Below are 15969 nucleotides of genomic sequence, written 5' to 3' on the forward strand. Positions count from 1 at the left end.
TGGGGCCCTGTCTCTGCTCCACTGCCACCCTCCAGAGATCTCAGGGGTTCACCTTTCTGTCCCAGAACAAGGCCAAATGGAGATGGGAGTAGATGTGTGTGCAAACACCCAAATGTGAGTGCCAGCTCAGAGTCAGCTTCACCCAGCCGGCCAGCCCACCGGAGGGCCTCAGCTCCAGAAAAAACCTACATATCCAGTCAGAAGGACCAAGCCGAGAGGGAAGGTCTCTTTCTCAAGCCTGCTCATGCCCCCTGAGAAGGTTTCCTTGGCTCCTGCAGGGAATGTAGGTCAAGGGCAGTTGGTTAGTTCTGATCTGGAACCAAACCATGTCCTTGGTCCCTGCAGGCCCCTCCCCCTGTGTGCCTTTGGTATTCAGGAATGCCCAGTACCCCCTTGTGAATCCTCCAGAGATTAGCTCACACCTGGCATGGAGGGAGAGAGGGTGGGCAGGTAGAAGGAGAAGCTACTTTCCTGAGCTTTTTCCATCTCCCTAAGCTCACGCACCTGCCTCCACAGACAGCAAGGTTTATTAACGACAGCAGAACTGATTTCCAGGCCTTCCTTACTGAGGAAACGTGTGCCAGTTAGTTCACCTCCCTCTGTTTCCAGAAGGTTCTGCCAGCTGACAGGAAGGATCTGGAAGGAAAAAATGGGGTCAGTGGTACTTACCTGAGAGAACTGCTTTGAAGCTGGATAATCTGTGCTAATCTGTGGCAAGGTCAACTAAACTGAGCCTCGTGTTAATCCTAGGAGGCAGGTGCCCTTGTTCTCCTTTGACAGATGAGGAAAACAAGGCACAGAGAGGTTAAGTTTCTTGCCCCAGTGAAGTGACAGAGCTGGGATTCAAACCCAACTGCCTGGCTCTGGAGCCTATGCTCTCTATCCTCTCCTGTGTGGTGCCTGGCACACAGAAAATGTTCAGCATGGGGGATTTGGCCTGTTAATCCCACCTGGGCTGTGTAGGTTCAGCCTCTTAGGCATGGCAGTATCTGGAAGAGAAGACAGAACCTTGATCATGAAAAATCAGACCTCCAAAAGTCTTTGCAGGCTTCCCGGGAAAGGGTTTATGCCCAGAAAGGACCTCCCAAATCCTGGTCTAGTGCCTTCCCCTGATGGACCCTGTGGGGTATATATGAACCTGAGATGTGGGGCTCTAGCCAGCACCGTGGCAACAGAAGCCTTCATCAGGAGTCTGCCTGTGACTTCTGCTCCCTCCTTGGTAGAGTAGGGATGACAGCCACACCATCCGTGCCCAGCCCAAGGCTGGCCACTTTGCAAGGTGGCATGGGGCCACCATGGCTGTGCCAACGTTTCCATCTTCATGCACGGCCAAGGAGCATGCGCCACACACCGCATGTTCCCCTGGACAGTGGCCCCATGATGACACCCTTTTTGTGGGAAACATACCCATTTATCCAGCAATCACAGAAACAGCCCTAGAGGTTACCATAGCTCACTCCTGCAACACCCCTCTCAGGCCGCTATGTCCTCCCAGTCCACAGAAGAGGAAAACGCAGCTCCTAGAGGTTAGGTGAGTTGCCTAACAGAGCTAGTGAGTGGCCGAGCAATCAAAGCCCAGCTGCTCTGTCTCCACTGGAGGGGGGGTGGTGAGGCAGTCAGTCTCAATTACACCCGCAGTAGGCCAGGGACAATGCTAAGCCCTTCTGCAAGTCATCTCCTCACTCCTCAGCAAACCCCAGGAGTAGGTACCTCTGTTGTCCCCGTTTTCCAGAGGAGGAAACAGACCCAGGGAGGTCAGTTCATCATGCAGAACAGAGCTCTAAGTAACAGCGCAGAGGCTCGGATCGTGGTCTCAATGTCTCTGTGGCCTGCAGTGTCCACCCGTTCAGTTGGGAGAGGCCAAGCCAGGCGCCCGGACCCTGGCAGTCCCTCTCAGACCATTCTTCTCCTCTCCAATCACATAGAAATTCCGGAAGTTGACCATCCCCAGCGCTGATCTGAAAATGCGGGGCAAGCTTGGGGCAGGCCCACGGACGGTGACGGTTAATGACTGTGATGCCAAACTCAAGGGCGATGGGACCATTGCAGCCATCACAGAGAAGGAGACACACTTCTGAGCCACACCTGCCACCTCGGATGCCTCTCCTTCCTTCCCTCCCCCGACCCCATGTGTATAAATGAATACCTGAGACACATACTTCCCCTAATGATAGAGGCTTGCTCGTTTTGCACAGGATTTATTAACAAGTTAATTTTAAGGTGGCCGTGTACACTCTGGTTTAAAGTCCCATTCCCCTCCTTGCCCCCAGTTATCATGTAAGTAACATTATGAAGAGATAATACTGTACAGGGACTAGCAGAATCTTCCGTGCTAGGACGGTTTTAACCAGTGTTTTCTAGGGGTTAGGGAGAAGTTGTATCATATGGTCAAACTTTTATACTTGGGCTGTGGGGCAGGTGGGGTGGGAGTGATGCCTGATCTCTGTCAGCCTTTTAGCTGACCGCTCCATGTCCCATGTTCCTCCCTGACCATTGCAGCTGCCCCTCCTCCATGCCGCCGGGGAAGGCTTTGCCTTCAAATCCTGCCTTTGCCATCCCCAACCTCTTAGCAGTGGGTTTGCAGACAGCAAGGCTGTGTCAGAGAAGAGAAAGTGATCTTTCTGCCCTGATCCCACTAAGTGACCTTGGGTGCTCCCATCCCCTCCCTGGGCCTCAGTTTTCCTGTTTCCCAAATGGGGAGGGATGTATCCAGTGATCTCTGAGGTCCTTCCTGCCCTGGGCAGGTCTCTTGGGGATTCTCTTGGTATGGCTTGTTGGGTAGTGGCTGCTGGCCGGCAGGCCTGACCTTGACCTTGACCTTTAATTGTTCTGAAGCCTCCCCCTGCTTATTTAAAATCAAGTTTGTCATGGAAACGATGTGGTGTTTTCCCCTTAAACTCCAGGTTGATGCATCTGTGAGGGCCTCCATTCTCTGGAGTCTGGCCAGGTCCTCAGCTCCCGTGACAGGGCCCCTCCTGTCCATCTGCTCGCCCTGTCATTCCTGCCTCTCTGTCTTCATGGGGCTGGCTGGAGTCACCTGCGTGCTGGTTTTCGGGGTCAGGAAGCAGCCGCCATTCCACGGCAGCTGTCTGTCCTGCCATTGCCGCTGCCCCAGCCACCATCTGTGTCTAGGACCTTCTACCAGCTTCCCAGGGGAAGGAGCCCCAGTAGGGCCTGCAGCCTGGTTTTGTGCCCTGGGCCCTTCTTCATCTGCCTGCCGCCTCTCCTCTCTCTTACTGTCCTCTGCCCTCCACACTCTCCCGCCTTCCTGCCGCCTCTTAGCCCTCCCCATCCTTCTTCTGATCACCAGCAGAACCTTCTCTCCCGACCCCTTTTTGGGGAGCCATTCCACCTGCATCTCTCGCCAGGGGGACTGAGAAGCCTCAGCACTTACACTGGAGGGAAGAACCGGGCTCCCAGCCCTCCCTCTGTGCAGGCCAGGGGCTGGTGGGGCCAAGGCTGGTGCTGCCTCAGATCCCTCTGCCCGACTTCTCTCTCTAATCAGATTTCATCAGCCCTTTGTCTTAGATTCTGAGTTATTTGGGGACAGGGAAGGTGCATTCTTTATCCTTTTCCTTTACGTCTCCAGTTTTATTTGGTGGAAACAGGAGCTTTCACCAAACCAAGACTTCAGTTTCCTATAAGGAGCCCACATGTTTGATTCACCTGAAACTTTCCAAACTGACAGCTTCTCTGGTCTGGCCAGCCCCCATCTGAAGACCAAGTTTGCTAGAAGGGATGCCCAGTGCCCCCCCCCCCGCCCCAGGCAGGCTGGGATGCCTGGTTCTGGGCCCCCTTTTGCACACACTGCCCAGGCCTGCCTGGCTCTCCGTGAGCTGTCGGACCTGGTGGACCCAGGAAGTGGACCCAGGAGGATCGGGCCTCATGCTGAGCCTTCTGCTGTGTCTGTCCTTGTCTACTCTTCTCCCACCAGGTCCTGGGGAGGGAGACTCCCCACTGCTGCTGCTACCGGTTCTCCATCTACAGCTCTGAAGCCTCGCTAGGGACGGGATGCACTGCATTGTACCTGTGGCACTTAACATTTCACTCACTTAACACTACTCATGGGGCAGGGCGGAGGGAGGGCTTTTGCTCTTGGTTTTTTGTAATTTCCTACTAGTATTTGGGCAACTTGGGGCGGGACGGGGAGGGAAACGTGGGGGCAGGGGAAATGTCATTGTGGTGACTTTTTTGATATTCATTAGAAACAATACATCCTTTCTGAGATATTTACAGAATTATTAAAAAATGAAAAAGGTTGTACTGTTTTACATAATGAACGTTTTTATCGGGTATTCAAAGGGCACACAATTGTCTGCTTACTCATTTTTAAAAATTAAAGGAATGAACAAACTATATGTGGCCGTTCCTAGCAGAGTGATGTTCTTGAGTTGTCCTTCCTGTGTTTTATCACCTGCATGATATACCTGCAAAACCCTCTTGGTTCCATGCTTGGAGGTGGCAGTTTCAACTCAGGATTACAAATTAGAAGCACCCAGGCGTGTTGCAGGAGCCCACACTTCCTCTCCTTCCACGTGCTCAGCACACATGCAATGTCTGCTATGTTGTAGGTGTTCAACAGAAGTTGTCTCTTTACTCTTCAAAACAATTTCATAAAGCAGCCACCTCCCCATTTTACTTATTACTTCCCCCGCTTTGCAGATAGGAGAGATTGAGGCACAGAGAAATCAGGTCTGTCTGAACTCAAAGCCCAGTCTCTTAATCACTCTGCCTTACTGTGTTTCATGCTGTGAGGCCCAAAGAAGGCAGCAGCTGCCCCGTCATGGCTGTGGTGGCTACCACAAAGCTCATGGGCTCGCCCTGCTAGGCAGACCTGCATGTCTGAGGCAGACAAGGTGGGGTGGAAAGACATGGAGATTGGAAGCGTGCAGTCCTGGTTTGGGCTCCAGGATCCAACCTTGCCAGCCTCAATTCTCTCATCTCTACAAAGAAGATAGTAGCTCCTATTTCAAACTCGGGGTGATTATGAAGATCCCGTGAGCTCAGTAGGATTGGTAGAGTTTTGTATTCACACTGGTTATTATCATCCTGAATGAATAGTGCCCAAGCTCTAAAAGTGTAGCATTGCTTAGAACTTAGGCAAAGATCTCTAAATCTACATCTGGGATTTCCAAAGAGTTGCTTGGGACCACAGAGCATGTTTTGTCCTGCCAGTCCATGGAACAGAACCATCATCTACGTGCAGCGTCTGTTCATTCCTGTGTGGTTGACTTTTCTACTTCAAATCCCTGATCTCAGGATCCACCAGAAACTGTCTTGGCCTCTCGTGCTCTCTGAGGTGGTAACATCTGCTCATAGGGAAGGCGCCCCACAGAGTTCCAGGTTCAGAAAATCTCTGACCCCAGAGGGTCCCTGAGAACTTTACAACTTCATAGAGCCACAGGGATTGGTCACCTGTCTGCCACTATTCCCTCCTGTGTCTAAAAGTGGTACAAAGCATCAAGACACAAAGAGGCTGGGTCACAGAAATGTGGGTCTCCCTCATTCCTAGGAAATCTGATTGGTGGATGCTTAAGCTTACTGAATTGGTAACCTATGGCATTTTTTTTTAAGCAGTAGACCCTGTAGGCTTCAGTATGTGCTAGTGACCCTGCTGGCCGGATATGACTCTGCAGCCTAGCTCTATTAGGCACTGCAAATAACCAGAGCAGAGGGGAGCCTTGGAAGTGAAGTCAAAGGCTGCTTCAGACCTAGGAGATTTTCCTCTGATTTTGGGCGGGGTGGGGGAGGAATGGGAATCAGGCACCAAAGAGCTGACGCTTTCTGCGGATGGCTGCAAATTTTGAAAAAGGTCATGCATTCAGCAGGCTTTTACTGCGTACCCATCATGCTTCATGCCTGGACCTAGAACTAAGGATATTGAGACAAGTGGAACAGTGCCTTTCCTTGAATGTTTTTGCTCTTCTAGGTCAAGAGGACAGGTGTCCACTCCTCTGGACAGGCATAAATGCGTGCAGAAGCCATTCTTCCTTCCTAGTCTTGGCCTTCTCCAGCCAGTTTGAGCTCTGTGGTGTGGCCCTGGGCAAGTTTGTCCACTTTTCTGGGCCTCAGCTTAGCCATTGGGAGGAAGGTGAAGAAAATGAGACCCAGGGAAGAAATATAGCTGGCTCAAGATTCCCCTAGAAGCCCTCGCATCTTCTCAGGCTGTTAAAAATCAAATGGGGCCTTGACCTGGACACCTTGCTACCCATTAGGGAGCAAAGTCAATCTGTTGCTAACTCTTGGCCTTCTCTGCCTCTCACTTCTGAATAAGATCCACTTTGTCGTGGGTGGGGGGGATACACATGCACTTTACTCAGAGCTTCCGAAGGGCCAGCTGACGTGTCAGAACCACCTCCATGAGAAACTACGGGGCAGAATGTGCCAGGGACCGAGTGCTCAGGGAGTGCCAAGCAGAGGGAAAGAACTGTTTACTGAGCACCTACTGTGTTCCAGGTGTCACACCTGCATTACCTCATCAGAACCTTATGACAAATCTAAGAGGAAAGTGTTATTAATCCCATTTTTCATATGGAGGAACTAAAGTTTAGAGACTAAATAATTTGTCCCCCCAAAATACAATATATCTCCTGGAAGGTGGAGAAGCTGGGCTGGACCAAGGTTTGCTGGGTCTAAATAGAGCCCAGGGACCCAACTACCTAACCAAGGATGTGGGACTTGAGCTGCACCTTGAGGGATGGGAAGATTTCACCAAGCAGGGAAGAGCATTTGAGATGAGGGAATGGCCTGAGCAAAGGTAGAGGCAGAAAAATGTTTTTGGGCAAATATGGTGGAAACTAGAATCCTCTCCATCCCTGGTCTGCTTTTACAGCCCCTTGTGCAACTTCACCAGCTGTGAGGGTGGCCTCTCCCCATTTTCTCAGAGCGAGGGGGTTAGGTAACACTGTGCCCATCAGAGATGGCATCTGGTGTAATTCATGGCACAGAGTGGGTGCTCCACGGCACAGGGCCTTCAATGAACAAGTGCTTGGCTTGCCCTGGAGTGGGGAGCCACGGAAAAGGGAATCAACAGGCTCTGAAGACCCACTCAGTGCTGAAAACCATGGTGGGTCCCTTCTTGCGTATTATCTTGCCCCCAATCACTTTGTGGATTGGCAAGGTGTTCATATTCTCCCAATAAAGAAATAGAATCAGAGAAGTAGAATCAGCTGTCCAAGGTCCCAGAGCTGGTTAATAGCAGAGCTGTGGTAGTGGCCCCATGGGGTTCTGGCTCCAAGGCCCATGCACTTTCCACAGACCACTTTGGGAGCCTCCAAGGGCCACCACAGCCATCAGCACTGATGAATCATTACAGGCCGTGGAGAAACAGATGGTGGAGGCCAGGTGGAGAAGGTCAGAAAGTCTCTAGGAGCTTTGAATAATCTTTTGGACACTAGGGACCTCTGGAAGCCTCCTTGGTATCCCAGAAATGATAGAAGGTCACCGGGGTTCCTGAGATAGACAAAGGGATGTTTGAGAGCGGAAAGGACTGTGGGAACCCTGGAGACCTGCAGGAGAGACTGAGAGGTCCTGAGTGAGGGGCCAGAATTACGTGGAGTCATCAGTGAGACAGAGCCCTTAAGGAGTTATGAAGAGTTGAATGTACTGGAGGGTGGGTATGGGAGCTCAGGACCATTGGGAAAAATGAAGGATTGTTGGGGAGGAACTTCAGAGTTGCTGGGGGCCATCAAGAGCTGTAAAAATATATCAGAGCCCTTGGTCATTACTGGGGGGCACTGGGCCCATGCAGAGTTCCAGGGGTACTTAGGGTCACTGCGGGAAGCAAGTATCTGAGGAGCACCCTGCAGGATGTAGCCTTGAGGAAAGTGAAAGAGGGGACGAGGGGAGCTTGGAAATGCTCTTAGAGGTGTTGCATGGACAGTGGAGCTGAGGTGAATGGGAATAAGGACCAGGAGGGCCTGCCTGGCAGTGATGGGGAGGCCCAGCCCGAGCTGCAAACCTCAGGAGGCAGCAGGCAAGCTGCACCTGGGCACAGGACTCCATGACCTTGACCTCACAAGAGTGGAGCAGGCTTGGCTCTTCTGGAGATCCCGCACCTGGGTGTGCCAACCAGCCAACGCTTGGCTTTTCTTATTCTCCGTGGAATTTCCTCTACCTTCCTTTTGAATATCTTCCCAAAGCCAACCATTTCTGGAATGAGCAGGCTCTGGGAGCCCAATCTGAGCAGGAGCTTGGCCCCAGGAGAGAGGTCTGGACCTGATCTGTGGATGATGGAGAGAGGGGACAGAGAAAGTAGAGCACAGGCAAGTTATCATTGATCACCTAAAGTATTTATTCAGTACCTGCCATGCACCTGGGGCAGGTTCGGGTATTTTCCATAATGAACACAACCGCTGCAACTCTGATTTATTCCCGTTTTACAGACATGGAAACAGGCTCAGAGAGGTAAGGGAGGAACTTACGCGAGGTCACATAGACTGAGCTGGAATTCAAAGCCAGGTCTATCAAACCCAGAGTCCTTGGTTTTTTCTCTGTACCAGGTGGCTACTGGGGTGGCCCCGGGTCTCTAGCAGGGAAAATTGGGCCCTGGGCCTCCCTCCCCTCATCACCGCCCCCCCCGCCTGGAGGCCTGGGCTCAGGCAGACTCTGGTGGCAGCACGTCAGCCACCAGGTGGCGCTGCGACTAAAACCAAGCCCCCTCCCCATGGTCTGAGCTCTGAGTAGTGAGGCAGGAATTAGAGCAGGGACTGCCGTGTCCAGAGGCCCCTCACTAGGTGCCCAGATGAGGGACAAAGAGGCTGCCCTTGACAAAAGGATGCAATTCACCCTTCTCACCCTGCCTTATCCCTTGCTCCTATTGGAAGCATTACCCCAACAGCCAGACACACCTGCTTTCTGTTCTCAACTTCCCCACTAGTGGCCATGTGGCCTTAGGCAAGTGACTTCACTCTCTGCGGTTTCCTCATCTGTGCAAATAGGACAGAATAGAGCCCTTCTGGCAGGGACATTGAGAGAATTAAATGAAGCAATAATTCTGTGTGGCTGACACAATCTTGTTCTTCTATGTCACTCTTCTCAGAACAACCATCAGAAGGGCCCCCACCAGCATCAGGAGACCCTTGGCCTAGTTCTCAACTCTCTGTCTGCCTTGGACAAAGTCACTTTGCCTCCTTGGGCCTTAGTTTCCTCATCTGCAAAATGGGGCTAATCACAGGAATTCTCTCATTTGGTTATTCTGAGAATTAAACCAGACAGTGGCTCTATGACGTTTGTTTTATAGGGCTCCAAATGAACAGGAAAAATGATTAGTGAAAATATTTACGTTCCCAGGGGTCGTAGTTAGGTGAATATGCAATGGTGATAAGGTATGAGGAGGGCAGGGCAGCCCCTCGGTGACTGACTGGGCGTGTGGGCCGGGTTGTAGGTTCTGACCTGACTGCATATCAGCAATTACACAGGACCCGTCAGCCAGGCGCCACCTTGTACCTGCCCAGCCTCCCCCCAGTCCCCACCTTCCTCTATCGTCCTCAGCTCCTGCCCCCAACAACACACTGGGACACAAAAATATAGAACAGAGATGAGAAGGCTAAACGCTGAAATATAGAGGATGATTATCTCCGGATGATAAAATTTGGGCTGATTTTTATTTTCTCCTTTTTTTCTGTACCATCTAATTTTTCTTTAACAAAGAATTTTTATATTCCAAAAAAATGAAATCAATAAAGCTATTTTTAAAAATCCTCTCCTCACCACTTAGAGGTTGGTTACAAATGAAGACCCAGGGGGAAGGAGAAATGATTCTGATATGGTTTGGAAGAAATGATGAGTGGGAGGAGGGAGGGTCTGTGTCGCCACTGCAGACAGTACTTCGGTCCTCAGGCTCCAGTCTCCCCTGGGGGATTCTGGGCCTCAGAACGAGGGAGAAGCAAACAGAGCAGGACCCCTCTGGGTCACACATTCTCCACATTTCTGGGCGGTCTGGGCGTTCCAGCATCTTCAGGCGTTGCAGGGAGCTCTTGCAGCTGTTTGAGGAGAGAAGAAAGCAGACATGCAAGGCAGCCACCCTTGGTTGAGGGCTGACTATGTGCTAATTACTGCCACTCCTTTTATCTCAACAGACCCCCCCCCCCATCCTACCTACACATGCCCATTGAGGGAGTTGGGACTATTAGCCCAGTTTACAAATGAGGAAACCAAGGTATGAACTCGTATATATGACTGTCTTCTGGGTATCTTTTGGGTGTCTGTTGGGGCCTCTCAACTCCATTTTTCCAATTAAATGCGTCTCCTCTAACTCCCATGCCCCCCAGTCTGTCCCTCCTAGTCTCAATAAATGATACCATCATTCAACAACTTCCTTCATTCAGCAAATATGATTTAGCAATCACTATGACTCTGCCCTCAAGGAGCTTACATTCTAGTGGGAGGATAAAATAATGAACATTTTTTAAAGTAAATATAGTTTACTATATATACATATATAGTATACCAGAAGATAATAAATGATCTGGCTAAAAATAAAGGAGCAGGGGTATAGAGAGGAACAGGGAGTGTGGGTTAGGTTTGGAATTTTAAATAGGATGGTGAGGGAAAGCCTCACTGAGAAGGCAAGGGACAGAGCCTGTGACTGTCTGGGGAAGAGCGTTGCAGGCAAAGGAAGCAGCATGGGCAAAGGCCCTGGGGTAAGAGCTTCTCTGCAGTGTTCCCAGAGAAGCTAGGAGACCCTGGTGGCTGAAGCAAAGTGAGCAACGGGAAAGTTTAAAAGTGAGGTAAGAGAGGTGGGGGGGGGGGCAGGTGACAAAGGACCTGGGAAGCTGGTGTAGGTGTGAGATGAGGGTTTTGAGCAGAAGGACGTAACCTAATTTCTGTTTTAATAAGACCTTCTGGCTGCAGTGGTGGGCTTGGGTGGAAGCAAGGAGACCAGTAGGAGACTGCTAAAATCCAGGTGAAAGATGATGCTGGCTGGACCAGGGGAGACAGAGAAGGGCAGACATGATCAGATTCTGGGCATATTTTGAAGGTAAACTCACAGGATTTCCTAGTGGATTAGAAGTGGGGTATGAGAGGAATCAAGGATGACTGAAGTGTAGGGCTTGCTAGTCAAGTGAGAAATCCTCCTTGCTCCCCACATTCAATCAGTTGGTGAGTTTCCTTGGTTCTTCCTCAAAATCTCTCAAATCCAACCACTTTCCTCTGTCTCAGCCACTGCCCTGGACCATCCACCATCACCTGGACCACTGCTGTGGCCTCCTGCCTGGCCTGCCTGCACGCCTCTCATGTATTCTCTTATGATAAAGCACTTCACACTTTGTGCTCCTGGCTGGGTAGGCCTGAGCCAGAGCGCTTCCCACCTCACTCACAGCCTGTCAGAGAGCTTTCCTTCTGCCTGAGAGTTACCACCCCAAACGGAAATCAGCGGGGCACTGGTACCAACAGAAGAGGGAAAGATGCTGGGTTACCGAAAACCCCACAAAGTCTGCTACCCAGCCATACCCACCCAGTTCCATGATAACTAAGCATCAATCAAAGGGGAGAGGATGGTGGCCCCAGAGTTAGCAGGGAAGGCTTCCTGGAGGTGGTAGCAGGGGATGGGTCTTTGAAGAAGCTCAGAGCCAAGTGATTTCAAGTGCTCTGGCATTTCACAGATCGGGTTTGGATCCTGGTTCTACCACTCACACACCCTCTGGGTGACCTTCAGCATGTCCCTTCATTTCTCTGAGCCTCAATTTGCCTCATCTGCAAATTGGGACCAATAATCCTCAAACCTAGAGATTTTTGCAAGATCTGGGAATTTCATTAGGGTATTGGCTTATCCTAAGATAATGTCCCCTAGGGCCTGATGGTGCCCCCCCCCACCCCATAAAAGGAATAGGCACAAGATTTGGAGTCAGACAGACTCAATTCCCACCCCAGCTCTGCCACTTACCAGCCCAGTGACCTAGGGCAAAGCCCCACCATCTCTGAGCCTCCATTCCTCCCCCTGCAAAATGAAAGCAGGGGGGAAAATGGAAGCTGTCCATGCACCCAACACATAGTAGTTGCCCAGCCAAGGTGCTAGAGAGTTTGGACTTCACCCTGGAGGCAGCTGGCCCCACTGCATGAACGCCCCCCCTTCCTGGGCCAGGGCAGCTGCAGCCCCCATGCAGTGTTTTTTTATCTCCAAGCGGCAGTGGGCTCCGAAGAGCTCGGCAGAGTCCCTGGACAAAGGGCTGTTTTTCCCGCGGATCTAAAATTGCCTCCCTCTGATTGCCGCTATACAAACCCAGGCGGCTGCTCGCTTCCCCCATCCAGTTGGGTCTATTTCAAGAACACGCTGATTAGCGCTGATTGCGCCTTGATTATGGAGAGCGCATCACTCAGCCCCCTCCCCAGGCTCTGTGGGGAGTACACGCTCCCACACCCACCCACCACCTCCCCCAGTGAGTGGTGCAGCCTCCCCAGGGTTGGGGTCCTCATTCTGCCTCTACCGCCCCTGGGACTTGGTGCAGGTCCCTTCCCTCTCCCTGGCCTCTATTTACTCCACTGCAAAAGTCGCCTGTGCTAAAAAAAGGCACCAAACAAAATTGTGCCCAGGGAAATGTGGCCTTAATGGTGGGCTTTTAGACATTGTGATAGGTCATGAGGGGGGAGGATAGGGTTTGGGCCAGGGGAAGCAACTCTTCAAAACACCCCCATCACATACATATGCACGCATGCGTGCGCGCGCGCACGCGCGCGCTCACACACACACACACACACACACACACACATTGCTCCTGCCTCTTCCTGTACGTACTTGAGGCTGCCCTTGGCAGGGTGGGAATAAACTTTAATAATCAGAGCTTCCCTTTACTGAGCACATGCAGGTGCCTTGGGCACATTAGCAGGTGCAAACGCCACAACTATTTTTTTGAAGCACGTATTTTGTGTCCATGTACAAGTGAGGACCCGGAGGGCTAACAGAGGTGATGTGAATTGCCCAGCATCACCCAACTACAGAAAGGCGAAGACAGAATTTGAACCAAGGTCATTATGAAGGAAAGCCTGTGTTTCTCACCATCCCACAGCATGCTCCAGATTCTTCACCAGGCTGAAAGGACACCACAAATGGGCATTGTGTATCAGATGCCTCTTGCTAGTTATTTCCACTCTGCCAGTCCTGTGTGGTCCTGAAAAAGTATTTTCCCCTCCCGGAACCTGTGTTTTCCTCTGTACAAGAGGGCGTGGATTCAGGGTGGCCCAAACCCTAGGCCATTGCCCGTGGCAGATGGACTGATCCTTGGAATAACCCAGAAGCACGTGTTTAAGATGCAGATTCCGGACCTCATCCTTAGAGATCTGAAATCAAACATCCCAGGATGGGCCCAGGAATCAGTATTTTGAGACACTAACCAGTGAGGGCCGTTGGTTCTGACATCAGTCAATTTTGCCCCAAACTCCCTCTCCCCACCAGCCCCATCCCTACACAAGACCTGTCTGTTCTACTCTCTAATGGGTCTGCAGTCTGGCTGCTTCCCCATACCCCTGTTGCTCCCTGACCCCAGCCCAAGCCCCCATTATCTTGCCCCCAGACCACTGCAGTAGCCTCTTCCCTGGACTCCCTGCTGCAGTTCTGACCCTCTTTGGTCCATTTTTTATGCAAAAGATTAAAGGATATTCTTGAAATGCAAATCTGAATGCCAACACCAACACCACCAGCTAATCGCCCTGCCCCCAGGTTCAACCACCATGCTCCCCATTGCTCCAGGGATAAAGACTAAACCCCACACTTTGCCTAGAAGACCCTGCAGGGAAAGGCCCCTGCTCCCTCTCCAGATTCATTTTACGTCACCAAACCCCTCCTTGCAGCCCCCTGGGCTTCTTTCAGATTTTAGATCTCGACTCACTGTGTGCCTGTCCAGCAGAGAGGGCCTTTGCATTGTTGTTCCTTCTTCTTGGAGCACGTTTTCTCCCTTCTTTTTCTAGTTAACTCCTGCTCATTCCTTATATACAGCTCAAACCTCACTTCCTAGAACTATTCTGGGAGGGATTAGGCCACCCTGGGGGGAATAAGCTCCCCATGCAGGGAAGCATACAAGAAGATTCTGCTGATCTACTTGGAAAGAAGTCGTGGAGAAGATATTTGCTATGAGTCTGAGCCCTAGATCCTTCTCCCTACCTAGGAGAGCCTGTGGTTCCCTAGGACAAGGGAGCCCTGCCCTCACTGGGTGTGGGGAGCTAAGGGGATGGAGGAAATCTGGCTCTGGTCCCCAGAACCCCAAGGAGCCTAAGCAAAGGCTGGTTGGCAGGTGGGGTCTCCAGGACTCTGGCAACAAGACTGGAATTCTCATTAGATTTTCCACTCGGCCCCTGGGTCCCGGGCAGCACTGGGAGGTAGAACAATCCACCCCTGACTCCTGGTTGGTGAGCACTTGTGACTTCAAGGGGGATTGCTGTGAGCTCCTCTCCTGTCTACTACCCTAAGACCCTTCTCTCTCCAGCAGCCCCCATCCTTCCCCCATTCTCCTCTCTTCAACAGCTCATCTCCCCTCCCCCCACCTCCCCCTTCCTAGTACTCTCTCTTCTTCCTCACCCCACTCTCACAGGTGGCTCTCTCCTCTGCACACTCCCACTGCCACCTCTCCCCTCCCTATCCTTTTGTACACTTCCCTGTCTCACTACCTGGTCCCTGTTGGTCTCCTGCTCTGCAGCTCCCCCAACTCCCATCTGTTTGCCAGGCTGGGGACCTCTGTCCACCTGGGTCAGGGTGCCAGGAAGGGCTGCAAGTGCCAGGCCAGGCCAAGATGTTTCTACAAACAGCCTGAGGAATGTCCTCCCTATGGACAAGACAGGAAGGAAACTTGACCTGCTGCCCTTTGCTGTTATTCCGGCACTTCAAACCCCCTCCGCCACTGTTAGGGGATGGGCTCCAAAGTCACGATCTTGAGGAAGAGGAGGAGGGAGACACAAGCCCTCAAAAGCCCTCCCCTGATGTCCCTGTGCAAAGCAGAGGGGCCTTGGGGGCAGGGAGGAGGCCCAGCTGGTAGGAGGAGCGCACAGAACAAAGAGGAATCTAGGGAAGGCCTTGTTAGGTTGGGGTTTAAGAACACAGGCTCTGGAGTCATACATGCCTGGGTTCAAATCCTGATTCTGCCACTTCCTGGCTGTGTGACCCTGGGCTAGTGACCTGACCTCTCTGAGCCTCAGTTTCCCCATCTGTGAAGTAGGGATAAAGCTAGTTCATGCACCCCAGGGTTGTTGTGAGGATTCCATGAGTTAATGTTTGCAAATGTAGCACCAGGCCCGACACACAGTGGGTGCTCAGTAACTTTAATAGATGACTAGGGACAGAGCATGGTCTCAGGCTTGATGTCTGGGGAGGGCAGGGGACATCTGAGCCAGTCTCAGTTTTTAGATGAGTCTTCAGAGGGAGGAGGCAGGTTCCAGGGTTAAGACTGCAAGGCACCTTCCCACCCATCACCCTCATAACGCAATGCCTCCACCAGTTTGGGATGATTCTCTCTCCCGTGTTATACGCGAAGAAACTGAGGGTGAGCCCGTGTGCCCTAAGCCTTTCAGTTTGTCTCCCGCAGCCAGGGCTGGAACTCAGCTGGGTGGCCCCGCAAGACCGGTCTCCCTCTGTTCCTTGGTGCTGGGCCCCAGGGCTGCAGACTCTCATGGGGCTGGCACGGGATGTTCGAGACCCATGCCTGGGGTGTGGGAGATAGGCTAGATGTTTGCCCAGGTTCTGGGATTGTGCAGACCCTTCCAATTCCCCCCCATCCACCCATCCCTTTGCTAGGCAACAGCTACTCATCACCGAGGGTACAAGTGGAGGGAGGCTGAGCAGCTTGCTTTGTCCTTCATGGAGAGCCCAGGGGAAGCTGTTCCTAGGGCAGACCTAGTGAGAATCTGTGCCTCAGAGTTGTGCAAGGACTCGCCCAAGCCCACTAGCGATGAGGCTTAACATCCCAGCACCCAAATGTCGGAGCTGGTAAGATCCTTAGAAAGTCAGCTCTTACACAGCACATGCACTGTCACCCCTCAATG

The 15969-nt window shown here is 51.9% G+C and overlaps 1 protein-coding gene across 4 annotated transcripts in view; it reads left to right on the top strand.

Moving 5' to 3' along the window:
- Positions 1-4358, top strand: part of SLC6A11 (solute carrier family 6 member 11) — a 135174-nt gene extending 130816 nt beyond the window's left edge. For all 4 annotated transcript variants that reach the window (XR_003518396.2, XR_003518397.2, XM_027586058.2 and 1 more), the window contains one exon: positions 1926-4358. Coding sequence is in view for 2 of the 4 variants with exons in the window: in XM_027586058.2 (XP_027441859.1) it covers positions 1926-2078 (153 nt within the window). In the remaining 2 variants the exon portion in view is untranslated. The remainder of the gene's footprint in view (positions 1-1925) is intronic.
- Positions 4359-15969: the final 11611 nt, after the last annotated feature.

This window comes from Zalophus californianus, chromosome 1, assembly GCF_009762305.2.
Source record: "Zalophus californianus isolate mZalCal1 chromosome 1, mZalCal1.pri.v2, whole genome shotgun sequence".
Classification (NCBI taxonomy): Eukaryota; Metazoa; Chordata; class Mammalia; order Carnivora; family Otariidae; genus Zalophus; species Zalophus californianus.